General features: G+C 36.5%; 1 protein-coding gene across 2 annotated transcripts in view; it reads right to left on the bottom strand.

Moving 5' to 3' along the window:
• Positions 1 to 17,431, bottom strand: part of SEMA3E (semaphorin 3E) — a 243,235-nt gene that overhangs the window by 103,133 nt on the left and 122,671 nt on the right. For both annotated transcript variants that reach the window (XM_072759799.1, XM_025987750.2), the window contains exon 2: positions 5,796 to 5,956. In XM_072759799.1, coding sequence (XP_072615900.1) covers positions 5,796 to 5,956 — 161 coding nt within the window. The remainder of the gene's footprint in view (positions 1 to 5,795; positions 5,957 to 17,431) is intronic.

Raw genomic sequence — 17,431 nt, 5'->3', positions numbered from 1 at the left:
ATCCTCTGTCAGGTGCTCCTCGGTGGAAAGATTACTGTCTTTTTTTGCATAGGGATGAATCATCCCCTATCACTCTAGCCAACCGGTGCTCTATCCTCTGATATTTCAATGGTATGGTCCTTGAAATCGATCTCTGCCACACACTCTGTTGGTGCGCCTCTAGCTCTCCACAGTCTACTATGGAGCCATTCGCCGCAATTGGCTATTGAGCCTTGAAACATGACTAGTGACATATCACTTCTCCAGAAAATCTTTTCCTGACCACCCTACCAAATATAGCAACCCTTTTACTCTTGCCTCCCTAACCAGGATTATTTTTCTCCATAGCACTTATCACTGTCTGATATTTTAGTATGGTATTTTTTTGGTCTGCATATTCTAATCTTTTACAATGTGTATGTCCCTGCTTCTGAAATAAAATTTGGGTTATGAAAATAATAAATAAAGTAAAATCAAAAACAAAAGTGCTATTATAGTTGCCAAGACATTGAGGTCTTGGGTGGGGATAAACCAACGAATCAAGGGAAGACTGCTGAAAATATATGGATTAAAGAGACCAACAGAAAAGGGTTTGGAAGGTGTGTGGATCACCAGAAACTTAGACACTGCTGGAGAGTGGGACTTTATGTAACTACTTTCTGCCTTGGGAGAGCATTATCTTGTACAAGTGAACATCATTAGCAATTAACCTGTAACCAGCAACAGCCAGAATATATGTCCTGGGGGTGTTCCTGCAGGAATGTGTAGAAGACACTTATTACAGTAATCACAGAAACATCAATAAAGCAAAATCCTGGGTACCACCCAACTGTCCTTTTGACAGGTAACGGGTAAACTGTGCTATATTCATATGATGGAATGTATTATCCCAGGCAAAGTGACTAATAAGAGCTTATACATAGCTTCTAATGTGTGCGATGCATACTTCTTGGTCCTTTATTCCATTAACTCATTTTTGCCCTCAGAGAAGACTAACATTTCCCCTTTCACAAATCAGGAAATAGAGGCAGAAAGGGGTTAAGGAATTTGCCAAGTGTTCTAAGTGTAGAGGCAGGACTGGAACCTAGAAATCTAATTTGTGGTCCTAATTCACTAATCTAGTTTCACAAAAAAGGATTCTAACTGCAAGGAAGATGACTGAACCTAAGAAATAATACTCAAAACATTTATTATAACAAGTTTTAAAATAAAAACACAAACAGACATAAAATACGGGTAGTAATCACTTCTATAGAGCAGGAGGCATGAAGAGGGGAAAACGGTAGCTGCCTCGACAATGGGATTGGTGACATTCTCCTTGAGTTGAGTGGGGGACTCACTGGTGTTGATTTCATTATTATGCTTTCTAGCATGTTTACATTATTCTTTTTACATAGTATTTTGTGCATCAAATATTACATTTCAAAAGATATTAAAAGCTAAGAAATAAATACAATGTGAGAAAATAGAGAAAATGGGCTTTGGCTACTCACAAGGTACCTCATCTTAAGGGATCTAAGAGGGATTTGGTATCACATGGATATATGTTTAGAGGGGGGCTGTTCTATGATGGGCTCCGGATCATGTTATAGAATGATGGGCTAGTCTCAGTTATTTGACCCCAGCAATTCTGCCTCCCAAGGGGTGTCTGGTAATATCTGGAGATTTTTCGATTGGCATGACTTGGGGGTGAGTTCAGCTGGCATCTATTCCATGGAAGCCAGGGACAGCTAAACAGGCTACAGTGCACAGGACACCCCTTTCCCCAGCTTGGACCTATTCGTAATGCCAATAGTACTGGTAGGTTGAGAAACCCAGAGATAGATAAAGCAAAGCAGGAGAGATTAAAAATATAACAGGTAAAAATTTGAAGGAGCAAGGTCCAGAAAAGGTGTGAGGAAAGCCTGGCCCAGAGGCAGACACACAGCATCTTTGGAGCTTGGAAAGCACTGAGGCACCTTCATTCTCAAGTCCATTCCTTTAAACAGAAGGTGCGTAGAGTAGATCTAGCTTTAATTCTGCTGTTACTGAAAACAAACACAAAAGTTCAATTTGAAGTTTCATTGCTAATCATTTTGTGGAAATAGGAAGGGAAAGTATAAAACAAAACATAAAAACAATGCAGGTGAGGTGAAGTTACCTCAGAGCCAATAAAGCTTAAGCCTCAGGACTCCTTACTGGTACTTGCCCCTTTTGTGACCTGAGGAAGGATCTGAGCAATTTGAAATTTATGTTTGAATGAATATATTTCCCAAAGAGGTTGCTAAACTGTATATACTTCAGGCCCCACAAAATGAGGATTTGCCCTTGAATGCAGCCAAGTTATTGAATTTAGTAATTTGTGTAGCTAACTTTCCTTGACCTCCTTGTGAGATGGTACCCTAAAGCTTCAATGGCCACAGATTATTCTATTTAGCTCCCTAAGATGCAGTTCATGCAACCCTACTACTTTCCTGGACCCTTATAGAGTCTTCACCGGTCATTTCCTCTACAAAGCCTGTCTTTCCAGTATTACAGGCCTAAGGATACAATTAGGCCAAACAATAAAGGGAAAATAAGTAGGTGATTCAATTTCCTCTACTCTAAAAGGGAATCACATTAATGTGGGAAGCTGATACCTCCTGGTCTTAGCTCCACATAGGAAACAACAGCTGAGGAAAATCATTAGGAGATTTTGTGTACATAAGAATCATCTAGAAAGCTTGCTCTAAATGTGGATTCCGGGGACCAACTCCATGAGGGTTATATAATCCTGACCCAAAGATACCAATTTAAAAACCACTTTCTTAACGCAAAGATTCTTAATCTTCTGGGTGCCCCATCTCTTGGAGGATCTTTCCATATTCATATACTTAAAATTTTAATATAGGGATTTCACTGATTTATTATAGCTGTAGTATAACAAAGTTCCATGGACTGGGTGGCATAAACAGCAGATATTTGTTTTATCATAGCTCTGGATGCTACAAGTCCAAGATCAAGGGTGTCGGCAAAATCGGTTCTTTCTGAGGCTTCTCTCTTTGGCTTGTGGATGGCTACCTTCTAGCTATACTCACATGGTATTTCATTTGCAGGCACGCATCCCTGATGTTTCTTTGTGTGATCAAATGTCTTCTTTTTATAAGGACACCAGTCAGACTGGATTAGGGCCCACTCTAATGGCCTCACTTTAACTTCATCATTTCTTTAATGGTCTTTATTTCCAAATACAGTCATACTTGAAGTACCGGGGGTTAGGGCTTAAACATATGAATTTGGGGGACATTCAGTCTGTAATAGAGATTGTTCTATGGATCGGATGCTTAGGATCCTGAGCCTGGATATTCCTTCACAGAAAATCAGAGAAAAAAAGAAAGAAAGAAAGAAAGAAAGAAAGAAAGAAAGAAAGAAAGAAAGAAAGCAAATCAGAGCATGTAGATAATCTAACTGAGAGAAAAAAGAAGAAAGCCATATGATAAACATCACAGTTAGTGGGGGAAAGAGAATCCAAGCAGAAAGAAGAAAAACCATTGAATTTATAAGGAGGAGGTCATAGATGATCTCAGAGGCCATGTATATGTACGTATATATGTGTATCCAATATAAATACTATATATATGTTACACATATAAAGAGATATCGTGTCTTTAAGACCTATTGAGAAAATATAATTAAAGATAATAGTTAAAAAGGAAAGACCATGTGCTTCGACTCCCTCTTGCAACTACTAAAATGATAATAAAGAACGTAATCCAAAAAGGACAAAGCAGAACTTGAGTTGAAAAGCCAAAGAAATGTCAGCAACATTCTGGAAGTTCTATGACATATCAAAAGTGCTGACTGCCTTTGCACACTAGAAAAGCTGAAATCTAAATGCTTACAAGGTGAAGGGAGACAATAAACAAGCTGATTCATGAAAAAGAACCTTAGAAATTCTCAGGAATTGGAAGTCTATGGTTCTTCTGAGAATAAGAATTGCATAGGTATGGGTGAAATCAGGAGAAGTGGTCCAAAGTTTGTACAATAAACAAGCCCCAAAATTGAGGGAAAGAGAATCAAGAGGTAAATGGAAAGAAGAAACAACATTTTAAAAATAATATTTTCCAGACTTAAGGCCATGAAGTCTCCTATATAAGGCCTAACACAGAAAAGAAAAGATCAATTCTAAGAGAAATTTGAGAAAAATTTAAAACACAGAAGCACTTGAGGGTGAAGATAACGGGGATACGATGACAGGAAACAGATTACATACAAAACTGAAATTAGAAAGGCATCAACTTCTTACTGGCTACACTGAAAGTCTTTAAGCAATAGAGCAATATCCTCAAAATTCTGAAGCAAATGATTTTCATTCCAGAATTTTATACATATCAATTATATGTAAAGTGTGAATAATAATATTTTCAAACATAAAAGACTCAGGATTTTACTTTGTATCCATCTTCAAGAAGCAACCAGAAGGTACATTTCAGTAAAAGTTCATAAAAACTCATAAAGAAGACTGCAAGTGAGTGGTAGAGGGGATGCTCAAAGATAATGGTGAAGTTTAACTGTGGAATAGTAAGAGAACCAGAAAGGATATCTCTAGTTTAAAAATAAAAAACTTGGAACTGCTGGAGACTGAGAGGAGAACAGGAATTATAGTAAAAGTTTGGTGTTTGGTGAAAAATTAGGGAAAGTAATATATAAAATCTAAGCCAAAAGGAAAAAAGAAGAGATTAGTATTTAATCCCCGAGGGGGTATAAAAATAAGTGTAATATATTTTCCTAATTACGCTAATGTAAATGGTTGCTACTTAACTAAAAATTATGCTATAGCTAAATTGGGAAGATGAGGGGATGGATACCTAGGGGCATCCCATGTACTGCAGAGATATTTTAGCTATAGTACTGCAAGAAAAGAATACTAAAATCCTCATTTTCCTTAATAGAAAGTCAACAGATATTGTCTAACATCAATGGTATCAAGAAAGAATAGCATACAAATGTCATTTAGAAAAATGGAGGTAAGAAGCAGAAGAAATAACAAAAGAGTTGAAATAATTTTCTGTAGGGATTAGCAACTGGCAGAGATGAAAAGATGCTGCCTTTTATCATAATTTTTTTGTGACTTAAAAAAATATGGATATTGATCATTCTGTCAAACATAAAAATAAATGTGTGTTGTCAAGAAAATGTATTATGTAATAGATACATTTATGCCAAAAATACTATTGTCTAAATATTTCTCCATGTTATGTTTAAGGTTGATTTGCGTCTGAAAAAAATTTAGCTCGACTTAACCCTGTAGAAGCAGTGACTCTAAGTACTATCTTCTCATCATGGTCAGCCCTTGGTTAAAATGTTGGGCATTTGCCTATTTTAATATACTTTAATCTACCACATTTAAGGAACATCCACCTGAGTTGGTGATACTACCAATAGAACATCACAGGTTAGTTATAGCAAGGTCACACATCCATATTTCTTTAGGCTGGGGTCTTTGTAGTTATAAAGCCTAGAGGGATTGCTGGTAGAAACATGTTCCAAATCCAGGTCTCAGGACAATGGATGTGGTGACAAGGGCCATCATGCAAAGAGCAATGTCAAATACACCAATCCAAAGCCCTCTGGGAATACAGAGATCAGCAGTGTGCTAGAAAAGTTCATTCTTGATCATTTATAAACTTTTCTCAAAATTATTTCATTTTTAATGAATATCTTATTTCTTTCAATAAAATAATCACTCAGAATATTAAAATGGCCAATAATCAAAAACCAATTCCAGTAACACCATGCAAGAAATTACTCCCTCTTCCCTTTTCTTTCCCTCCTGACACAGTTTGATGCTTCCATACCTCTCGATAGCCATTGCTGATTTGTTCCAAGCTGAGAGAATATACAAGATCCTTGCCTCCCACAAAGAGTCTCTCCTGATATTCATCCAGCAGCATTGCATGGAGATCAAGAAACCCAAAAGGGCTGTGAAAGATTGATGTTCGATTTAGGTCCAAGAGTTCTGAAATGTAAAAGAAAATGTTAGCTAAACAAAAGGCAAAATACAAATACCTTCCTAACACTTTTATATTGGCTCTATCGTCATACCTACTGGAACTATGTAGTTAACATTCATTTTATCATAAATATAAATATAAAGCCTTCAGAATTTATTATACAAAAGATTAAAAATATGCAGTGCATTAACAATAGTGTATTGTATAGGTGAAAGCTGCTAAAAGAGTATATCTTGAGAGTTTTCATCACAATAAAAAAACTTCTATGTGATGTCATGGATGTTAACTAAACTTACTATAGTAGCCTATTTATGATATGTACCTATATCAAATCATGTGCATTTAATCTTGCTAAAATTAGAAAAACTAAAAATGAATTTTTTAACAAGTGTAACTAAGAATACGTTTCAGTGTGCACAAATTAAAATCTTTATAAATTTGTAAATCTAAAAACTTCAATTCAATATGTAAGTTAAATATCCTATGTTTTTAAATACAGAAAGAATTAACCTTCATGATTAATTGTAGGAAAGTGCTTTGTGGGAAAAGTCATTTTATTGTGAATTTTATTTTATTTATTTTTTTATTATGAATTTTATATTCACTTCTCTGTGTACAATAAAAATTCCAAATCTACAAAAAAAAAATCTTCTAAAAGTGTGTCCATTTAATTGCAGATGAAGACCAACTCACAAAACAAATGTCTCCACTTGATACCAGTTTTGAAAATCACATCCAAAATCCAATTGTCTGTATCTGGAACCTCTCAGGTTGTTAATACAATGGTATAAAACATGACAGCATTCATTCAGCCAGGACAACCGACAAAACTGGTGGGATCTCTAGTACTGGGATCTGGGATCATGTTATGTATTTGTGCCTAGAGCAGGAATCACAAATTATTTGTTTCAACTAATATATGTATAATTTTAGGAAGTCACAATCTGACTCACCACTCGTGTGTATATTGTATATCTGTTTGGTGGTTGAAGGTATTTAACTGCATATGGCAGTTCAGTACTGGAGCTTGGTAAGCAACCTATGAGTCGCTTGAGTGTCTATGAGTCTGATGAGGAGGAAGATACTGCCCCAGCTACCAGACCTGCAGGCTGAAAAGGTCCTGAAGAGGTCCCTTGGGAAATACAGACTAGTTAGAAGGGCTTCATTTTCCAAAAGTCAAAGTATGATGTATCTGACAGAGAATGGGGAATACTGGTGACCAGACACTAAATCCAGAGAGTGGCATGAAATGCAGCAAATCTATACAGCAGGTGCCCGCGCTGCCTCTGAGAGGAGGTGAAATACCTTTTCCCTCTCTATTAAAAATGTATTGGGGGCATCAGGGTGGTAATGGTTAAGCATCTGCCTTTGGCTTCAGTCATGATCTTGGGGTCTTGTGGAATCAGGGGTCCTGGGATCAAGCCCCGAACCAGGCCCCCTGCTTGGCGGGGAGTCTGCTTCTTCCTCTGCCCTTCCCCCTGCTCATGCTCACTCACTCGCTCTCTTCTTCTCTCTCAAATGAGTGAATGAATGAATGAATGAATGAAATCTTTAAAAAATGTATTCACTGTCTATATGTCTACTCTGAAACTGTAGATGCCCAAGATTCTGTGGAACAGGGCTAAGTTTAAGCCTTTAGTTTAATACACCTGAAATTAATGTAATATTGGGTGTCGAGTCTACTCAAATTGAAAAAAAAAAACCACATTAAAAACTCCTCAGTTTAAAATAAGCAATACTGCTAAAATCAAAGTATCTCTAGTAAAGGTAAAACTAATGATATTGAGTCATTTGACTCTTCCTCTAAATAGAAAATCGGAGAACAAGTTTTGAGTGAGATATGCAAAGAGTAATAAGGTGCTTTATCTGGGGAGGGGGAAACCAGTTTGAGAGATTAGGGTTTCTGAATCCTGGAAGACAGGTTTTTTCTCGTTTAGAAATTTTGTCAAGGTCAAATCATATTGTTTTCCTTCCTTGCTAGGTATCCATCAACAGCAAGAGATGCATACTTTAGGGATTCAATACCATAACAAAAATATGGATTCACACTGTCTACTGCCATTACACCTTGTCTTTACATATGATATGGTTTTTTATTAGGGCTGCTAAATGGACTCTTCCAGAAAAGGTTCCCCAGTTATTCCAATAGGTTGCTAAAATTCTCCAAGTTTTATGTACAGTGAAGGATGCAATTAAAAAGAATGATTACACATTATCTAGAATTAACAGGTCTCTAAACCAAACATTAAGTAAGGTCCAGAGTTTGGATGATTAAGTTTGCTGGAAAATAAGATGAAGTGATGAAAGGAATAAAATACGAGAGCATATTCTAAAGTGTTGCCATAGTGGAATTGTCTGTGCCCATATTAAAAAGTCTGAATTGAAATGAAAGACAGCCCAACCCATAAAGGAGGCACTCTGCACATCAACTCCATCCAGCGATCACCTTACTTATTTCCCAGCGAGGTCAGAAGGGCCTCACCATCCGGGTACACACAAAGAGAGGCAGACACTAACAGGTACTTGTTTTTATGACATCAATTTCTGCTATACTTACTATAATTCTAATAGCCTAAAGGTGGTAGTTCCTATTTTTTTGTAATAAGAGAGACTGATTACTGACTCATCAATCTTATTTTATTCTGGTATATCATCTTTTATTCGACCCCTCTGCCCAGCTCTGTGGCCAAGTCTATCCCATGAGATCACAAAGCTACACTTATGTTCCCATGGAGAAATCATTTAGAAAATGTGAAGAGAAAAAACTGAAATGTGGGTTCAACAAATGCAAAATTCTTTAAATATTCATTTCTGATGGCCTTTACATTTATCTTGTTTTTCCTCCCCACAACAGTGAATAGCCACAGAGTAACAGTGTGAATTACCACTGTCCTGGGGCACCTGGGTGGCTCAGTCCCTTAAGAGTTCCACTCTTGATTTAGGTCCAGGTCAAGATCTGTCCCTCTCCCTCCCCCTCTGCCCTTTCCCCTGCACTCACTTTCTCTCTCTCGCATCTTAAAAAAAATTACCACTGTCCTTTATTTTACTGAGAAACCCAGGTGCCCAGAAATTAAACAACTATCCCATAGTCATACATTGTTACAACGAAAAATCACTCAAATTACAAAACAACTATGAGAATTAAAGTACAACAGATGTGTATATCTTAACAAAAAGTCCTACAGACTGAGAATCTGAAGAGCCACATTCAAGTCTTAGCTTTGCCATTGATTACCTGAGTCACCTTGAACAGCCACTTAGCCTCTTTACTGGTTGATGGTTTCTTTACATGTTAATCACTACTCCACATTCAAAACTCTTGTCTTTGACTAAACTGCATTTCTAAAGCAGAGGTCATAAAAACATTGTAAAAAAATAAACCCAACACACAGATATTTTAGAGAGTCTTTCAAAGTACAGCATAAAGTCTGTGTTTTGGAAGTTTAACAAAGGAAGGAGTATAATAAGCAAGTGTAAATATCACATGTACCATATTTAAGCTTGTCTAAAGGGATGTAGTTAAAATATTTGTTTATGACTTTTCATATATTTCAATGATTATAGGGTCTAAGAATACCTTTTTTAAAGTAATAAGGAACTTTGGATCTTATTTTGATTTATTTATATTGCCTCAGGGGAAACTGCTGCCAAGATTTGTTTGGATACATTAAGCTGAATATCATATACATGCCTTAGGCAGTAAGCCAATAAATTTCACTTCACTTAAGAAGACACTTTCTAGAATAATTCCTTAAGTCACTTTATCTTTTTAAAGTTTTAAGACCCAATGAACAGACAATAGTTTTCTTTAAACATTTTCACAAAATGGGAGAACTATATTGAGTTGCTTCTACAACTCTCTACTTTGACCATCACCATTCAACACCATAGCGCCAATCACTGATTCCTAAGAAGTTTGGGCTTGTAGGTAATACATTATTTCAGAATCATGATCCTGACCAAAATGTATCCATCTGATGGTTTATTTTTTTCTAATCAATTTCCACAGGCATAAATCCTGATTGTGATCCTTAATTTTCTCTAAGACCCAAACTGTCCCTGTGATTCTCCAATATCCTTGACTTCAAGTCAGGAAAAGTTAAAACTATCCATTAAAAAGAAAAATCTGTGTTTTAAATACATATCTCGAATAATGGACACAGAAGCATTCTACAATAGAAACATTTTTTAAAGGCTGTACACATTTACACTTCAATACTAACTCCAATTTTCTACACTTATTTATTTAGCTTGCCTCTTCCCAAAAAGGATCTGAAATAACTTATACATTCAATTGAACTAACATATATAATTCTGAGGGGGGCATTATGTTTTCAAGGGTTATCAAGATAAAGGGGAAAAATATGGAATAGTCCAGAATTAATTTTATTAACTGAAAGTCATTCTTTAACATCCCTATACATTGTTAAAGTGAATACCAAAATTAGCCCCAGACTTTCTAAACTTCAAAGTCAAAGTCACTATAACACAACAGAAAAACTGCATCGATCACTTAGGAATTTTGCTTGGTGTGATGGCTAATTTTATTTATCAACTTGACTGGATCAGGATTGCTTAAATATTTGGCTAAACTGTTTCTCGGTATATCTGTTAAGGTGTTTCTGGCAGAGATGAGCATTTAATTGGTAGACCCACTAAAGCAGTATGGGAGGGTATCATCCAATGTGTTGAGGGTCTGTGTAGAACAAAAGGTGGAAGAAGGAAGAACTCATGACTTATTTTTTCCTGCCTGTCCAATTAAGCTGGTTCTTGCCAGCCCTCAGACTGAGACTTACATCATGAGCTCCCTGGTTCTTATGCCTTCAGACTCAGACCAGCTTTTCTGTCTCTCTGCCTTGCAGACATTAGACTGTAGGACTTCTCAGCTTCTGTAATTGCATAAGCCAATACCCCATTTTATACGTATCTCTTACTGGTTCTGTTTCTTTGGAGAACCCTGACTAATACACCTGGTATCAAGGACTAAGAGAAACTTCTCCTGAGGTCCTCTGAATGGCTAACTATGATGGACACCCAACATCACTTAAAAAAAAATAAGATATCAAAAGCCATGCCTCTGCATGTAATTATATGCCTCCATGCAAGCCACCTGAATTCATATAAGAGTACAATCTACCAAAAGTGACTTTATGGCCATGGGTGGCCGTGTTGGTAAGGACATTAGTGATTTCAATGAACAGAGATTAATGAAGTCAGGGTAATGTAGATCCAAGGATGGAAAACCAAGCCTCATAGTGAGGGGAAAACCAACAGGAGGAGCAGAAATAATTTGTTTATTGAGAAATGGTGTATATTGGCTTCTTGCTTTTCTTAATGCCCTGCTTCAATGTACTGATTCTAATGGGTTTATTCATTTGTTTGCTCAAACCAAATAGGTGTGCATTAGCCCCCAATTGTATGACCATCCAGTTCCCATCCTACCACAATACGACAATAATTTTTGCATCTTTCAATTCAAATTCCCAAGGAAAATAACTTAATTGACTTAGCCAGTGTTCACAATTCATAAATTGCTGGTTTCCTGTAGACTGGATGCTTTGGGATCAATTAATCACTCACAGTCAAATGTAAAAGCCATGTGGTAAATGGTGTGGTCCCTATAATTATGGGGAATTCAGAGCTGTCATCATTAAGCACATGCATCAATGCCATAGACAAACCTAGTCTGTCTTTATTCATTAACAAATGTATAATAACAAATTCGTTATAATCTATATTTCCAATAGACTGAATAAATTGACCTGTGGCTTAGAAACGTTCAATATAATTTTACCAAGTTTTGAAGAATATCTTCAAATATGAAAATTTGGGTTTTTATCCTTCCTAATAATAACTGAATTGTTAAAGTCCTTCACTCAAGTGGAAAATGAACCTTACTGTCAGAAAAGCGACTACTACTTCCATTTTTATTTTCTTTTGGGATAGGGAAACATTCATCTATCTCATGCATATGAAATTTCTAGGAATTAAACCATGCTTCATTTATAAAAAGAGCACTGTAAAAATAAAAGTAATTAATAAGACAAGAAGCAGTAAGGTTTGATGAATTATGGAATTCCAAGATTTAAAGAAAGAAGCAGAAACATAATTATTAGGGGAAAATTTAATGGAAAGTATTTAGTTAGAGCATAGATATAAAAACAGATTATTAATCTTTCAGTACACTGAAAAATATTTAAATAAAGAAGAAAAATGATCACTTCTATTCTGTAAAGAGACAGGACATAATAGATGGCAAAAAACAAGTTCACGTGCAAAATTTAACTTCATTAACTATACGAGGAAATAAATGTGAAAATATCATTTTAAAGGATATTTTAAAAAATTATAATAATCAGCAAAAATGAGGTTCATGGTATTGCTATTAGGACTCTTGCAGAGGCCAACATGACACTTTTATATTATCAAAATTTTTCTGTGAACATGGATTATTTTATTAAAAACAAAATTACATCCTAAACATAAAGGAAAGTTTAGAGAAATGCCTGCTTCTTTTATGCAACCAAATTTCCTCATATGTCCCAATATTGTTCCTCTCAGCCCTGACTCCCTAGGAGGTAATAACTGTTAATACCCATTGAGTAGTTATGTGTCATGTCTGTCTAAGCACTTGGCATTTATTATCTCTTTTAATCATGTGGCACGTCCATGAAGTAGGACCTACAACTATCCCCATCTTCTAGACAAAGAAAGAGGTTTTAAGAGATTTGGCGCACAACTAGGGTTGTTCAGTCATCGCTGGTGCCAAAATTTGCACAAGAGAAATTGAGTGAAGAGCTTCGCCATGAAGAATGCATGTGAGATGGAGCATCGATCACCACTGTGAACTCACACAGTTTAGTCATCCTCCATTCTGGTCTCCAGACTCAATGAGCAAAAAGACTAACTTATTTAAAGCTTGTTCCTTACCAGCAAGGACTCCAACACCTATTCTAGATAAAATTCCTTGCAGAAACAACTAAGAAATATCTAGTCTATCAAGAGATTACAATGAGTCTGAAATCGAAAACATTTTTACAGAGTCTGATATAAATAAGATAAAATGGAAAGTTCTCCCAACATTGAATAGTTGGTGTTAATCCAAAAAACTCAATGGCAGCAACATCAACAGGAAAATACAGGTTAATATCAATTTTAAATTCCTTTAATTTGTATTTTATAAACTATTTCCAATAACTATAGAATTTTTCATGTTGTTGACTTGTCAACTGGTGACATTTTCCGCATGGTACAACTCTTTTGAGAAAATTAAAATGTTTTTACTTAATTTACTACACAGTTGCAAGATGTATTGGACATTTTAAGGTACAGACTAAATCAAAAGAAACTCATGCAAGAAGCTTCCCTCCCTTGAGACTTTTTCCTCTTGTTAGTTTTCAAGCCAGCACTTTAAGTCATATGAGTGATTTTAGCTCCAAATTACAGTCTGTGGACTTGGCGTATTTACCAAGCCCTGGCTAACTTCTTTATCCTTCTGCACTGCTTCAAGCTGCCTAGATGAAAGAATCAGAAAACATACAGGAAGAGGGGGACAAAGAAACTCTAATCTCAGGTAATCTCCAGAAAACACAGTGCAAATAATGGACAGCGCATCTTGAGTTCTTCCGACTCTAAAAATAACATAAATTACTCGGGGGAGGGACTGGACAAAAACAAGACTAAACTGAGATGCACCAACTCGAGTTCATCCGGAAATTTTCTCAAGAGGGAACTAATTATTATTGCTAAGCCGCATGCTAATTATGAGCTGTCAATGAAGATATACACAAAGGATTTAGTCATTTCCTCTCGCAGCCTTTCTTTTTTAACCTGCAAGGGAAATACTTTTAAAACTCATTGGCATCAATATGTTACAGAGACAGTTCTCTTCACTTTGTCAAAATGTATTTAAATTCCACCCCCATGTGTAAGAAGGGGGGGGAGTACACATTGCCCACTGCTCAGACACACAGGGGTTTCCAAGGGAGGAGTATTCTCTTGAACACACACTTCCTCCACTGTCACCTGCAAAGTAGCGACTTCCTGAGACCCAGGAATTTGAACCTTTCATTGTTTCCTGAATCAATGCAGATCTTCAAGTTAATCCGACAACAAAATGCTAAATTGCGTATGTAGCACGCACTGCTAGGGAAAAATGAAATACAGAAATGAAGTAACCATTAGAACCATTACATTTCATAGTAATGAAATATAGTAATGAAATATAGAAATTCTTTTCAGACTTTGTAGCTGTTTTTATTATTAATATTATCTTTTCCTTTAAGCATCCCTTTAAGGGCGAAATGAAATCCAACCATTTACAGAGAAAATGACTTCAGAATGTACATATTGATTTTCCCTTACAAAAAAAATAATACTATTATCATTGGCGTCCTTAAATTACACATTTCCCGGGGCCCTGCCTTCTGCTTGGGGAAGTCCCATCTCCCCTCCCCGACAGTCACCTATGCCCTCAAAGCTCCCCCGTGCCCCTGCCAACCAACACGACCCGTGGGTGGGCTGAGCCTCCTGAGTCTAGAGGTCATAGGGCCAGTGGTTCCCAGGGAAAGACACCTTTTCTTCAACTTCTTAATGGTCTAGATAGGAAACAGTTAAAATAAAGGAAAAGGTTTCTTACAAAATGCTCTAATGATTTTGACATACCCAATCAATGATGGCTAATGGTTTGCAATAATTTGAGACAGAGTGGTAAAGAAGTAAGCAATTCACTTTTTTTTTTTTTAAGTGTAAATAGAGGATAGGTCGGTGGTGCGCTAACTGCTCTTCCTAGCCATGGTGTGGCTGGCCCTCAGACGTCCTCTCAACTTTTCGATTCTAGTTGACAACAGGCACAGCAGTGCCCCAGGTTTAGCCATTCACCACTTCCAGGGAAAGCAGAAAGAGTTCAAATGTACCTGCGAAGAGCCTAGACAGTACACAGGCTTTTATTTCCCTGGCCAAGGAGAATAGGGTCAGGATTTTAAGATCCCTGTCTTGCTATCTTATATAAATTATTATTATTTAGTATTATGCATGCTATTCTAGATTATTGGTGTCTGAACGCTAGGCAAGGTCATGAAAGGACCAAGTTACAAAGTGTCATTGTGCATCCGTGCACTATACATGTGGTTGTGTGCATGTAGTTAAGTTACTGAACAGAATCATAGAATATAAAGTGCTATTCCCTAAAAGTGAGTAACAAAACTATTTTTGACTGCCTCCTAAATGTTGAATTATAATTACATTTCATTGGAGGCTAACACAGCAAGCTCTGTGTGAATGAGCTTCCTAAATTGAGCAATTATATGACCAGACTTATTTCAAAAACACCAGCTGATTTTGATGTGCCAGAGGGAGCAAAAGTTGGAGGAAAGGTCTGAAGACTTTTTTTTTTTTTCAATCAGCAGGTGAGGATAATGGTAGTAGCAAAGCAAGGTACCTTGTACACACAGAGATCTGAACAACTATGTGGAACAAAGCTAGTCATCAAATTTCACACTATTAGGTAAAAGTATCTTTTTAAATTTAGGCTATTTAAGACTGGGATACCATAGTCAATTCAGTGAAAAATTCAACATATATAGTCATCCACTGTATTAGGCACTAATTGGGGGATTTCAGAGAGATATTAAGGATCAATGTAATTCTGTAAAAATGACACAAATTGGATTTTGGTATCCCTCATTTGATTTCTCTAAAATAATTTTGGAGGTAAGATTTTTCCAAGCTTATGTACTTGATAATAATTAGGCCCATGTCCTGTCCTGTCCTTTCCTTTCTTTTCTTTTCTTTCTTTCTTTCTTTCTTTCTTTCTTTCTTTCTTTCTTTCTTTCTTCTTTTTCTTTCTCTCTCTCTCTCTTTCCTTCCATCCTTCCTTCCTTCTTTCAGAAAATACATTGGGGTGTCTGGGTGGCTCAGTCAGTTAAGCTTCTGACTCTTCACTGGAGCTCAGGTCACGATCTCAGGGTTATAGTTTTGCTTTAGTAAATACAGTTGATTCTTGGTTGTCTGGGGTAATTAACCAGTTTGGCGATTAACAGATCACTCACACACAGTCACACACACACACACACACACACACACACACACACACACACACGTTATAAACCAGAAGTGGCCAGAGAACATGCTCAGTTCCCCAAAGGCTAGATTTGAGTGTCAACAAACTCATGCACATATGTTCAGCAGGAGAGTTACAGGGGACTAGGTAATGAGTAGCCTTGCCCACAGTGACCCTGCCTTAGTTGCCATGGTGACAAAGGTTTTACAACCAGAGGCCTCAGGGGAGATGCTTCCTTTCCCAGGACACTGCTATTGATGCAAACGTTTCAGTCCTCTAATCCATCCTCCCTGCGTTCAGGGCCATGTTTTCCATCTGGCCTCTTTAAGATTCCAATTCCCTTAGACTTCCTCTGGACTTTTGCTACAGCTCCATTTTTGGGACTCCCTACCGAATCCATTTTTATTCGCTTGGTTTCAACAATTATTCCCCATCATCTGTAATTGCCCAAATCTACTACTATTCCTCATACAGATTAACTAGGGGTTCTATTAAGGAGCACTAAATAATATTTCCTTAGTAATTTAATCACTACAGTGAGATACAGGAAATGTTGTGCATGATACATAATTTAGCAAGGCCACTGCTGTGGAGTCAATTTTTATTTATGGCCAGGCTTTTACTGAACACTAGCCAATGTGGAAGGTTCTTTGATATGAGGTCAAAAAGGATTTATCCAAAACTGACCTTTAAGCCCCTTCCTAATTTGACTGTGGGTACTTCTGGACACTTAGAAGAAATCCAGAATTCCAAGAAACAAATATTTTAGAAAATATGTGAAATATTGGGTCAAAGTACAAGTTAAGGAAGCCAAGAATATATGTGAAATATATAATGTTTTCTGTACCATTAGTCATTGAAAACTTATGTCGGGGGTGGGAGGCATGTTTCTACAAGTCCTACAAAATTCTCTTGGTGTTGTAACAGTCAGTGTGCTACAGGTCTGGTCACTGCGTGAATGTTGTTCTTTCAAAATATTTTCAAACAGTCTAGGAAACTGTCCATGGTAACAAGGCTTTGATTTCATTTATTCCTGTTACTTATTTTTTAATGCTAGACATGTAGAAGTGGGTTCATTCACAGTAATATTTTGAAAACCAGTTTCTTTGGATTATGACATTTCACAATGGCTTGGCTCATGTTTAATATTTAAAGCTTAACGAGTAATAAAATACAATTCTATATGAATTTACATCATATTCTGTCAGAGTTAGGTTCAAAATAAATGAATGACAGTACTTTGTAATTCATTCCCTCTAACACATATTTAAGCAATCATGACTTCTGATGCTCCATCTATACCCCCCTGAAAAAATGCATTTTGTAAGATGCTTTCTGATTTTTGAAGTTGGCTAATATGCACTCAATTGTAATTAATTAGCTATTAAATTATAAATGTATTTCAATATTAACTCAGAAG

The sequence above is a fragment of the Vulpes vulpes genome, chromosome 5 (assembly GCF_048418805.1).
Source record: "Vulpes vulpes isolate BD-2025 chromosome 5, VulVul3, whole genome shotgun sequence".
NCBI lineage: Eukaryota > Metazoa > Chordata > Mammalia > Carnivora > Canidae > Vulpes > Vulpes vulpes.
This window is presented reverse-complemented; position numbering and strand designations above follow the sequence as displayed.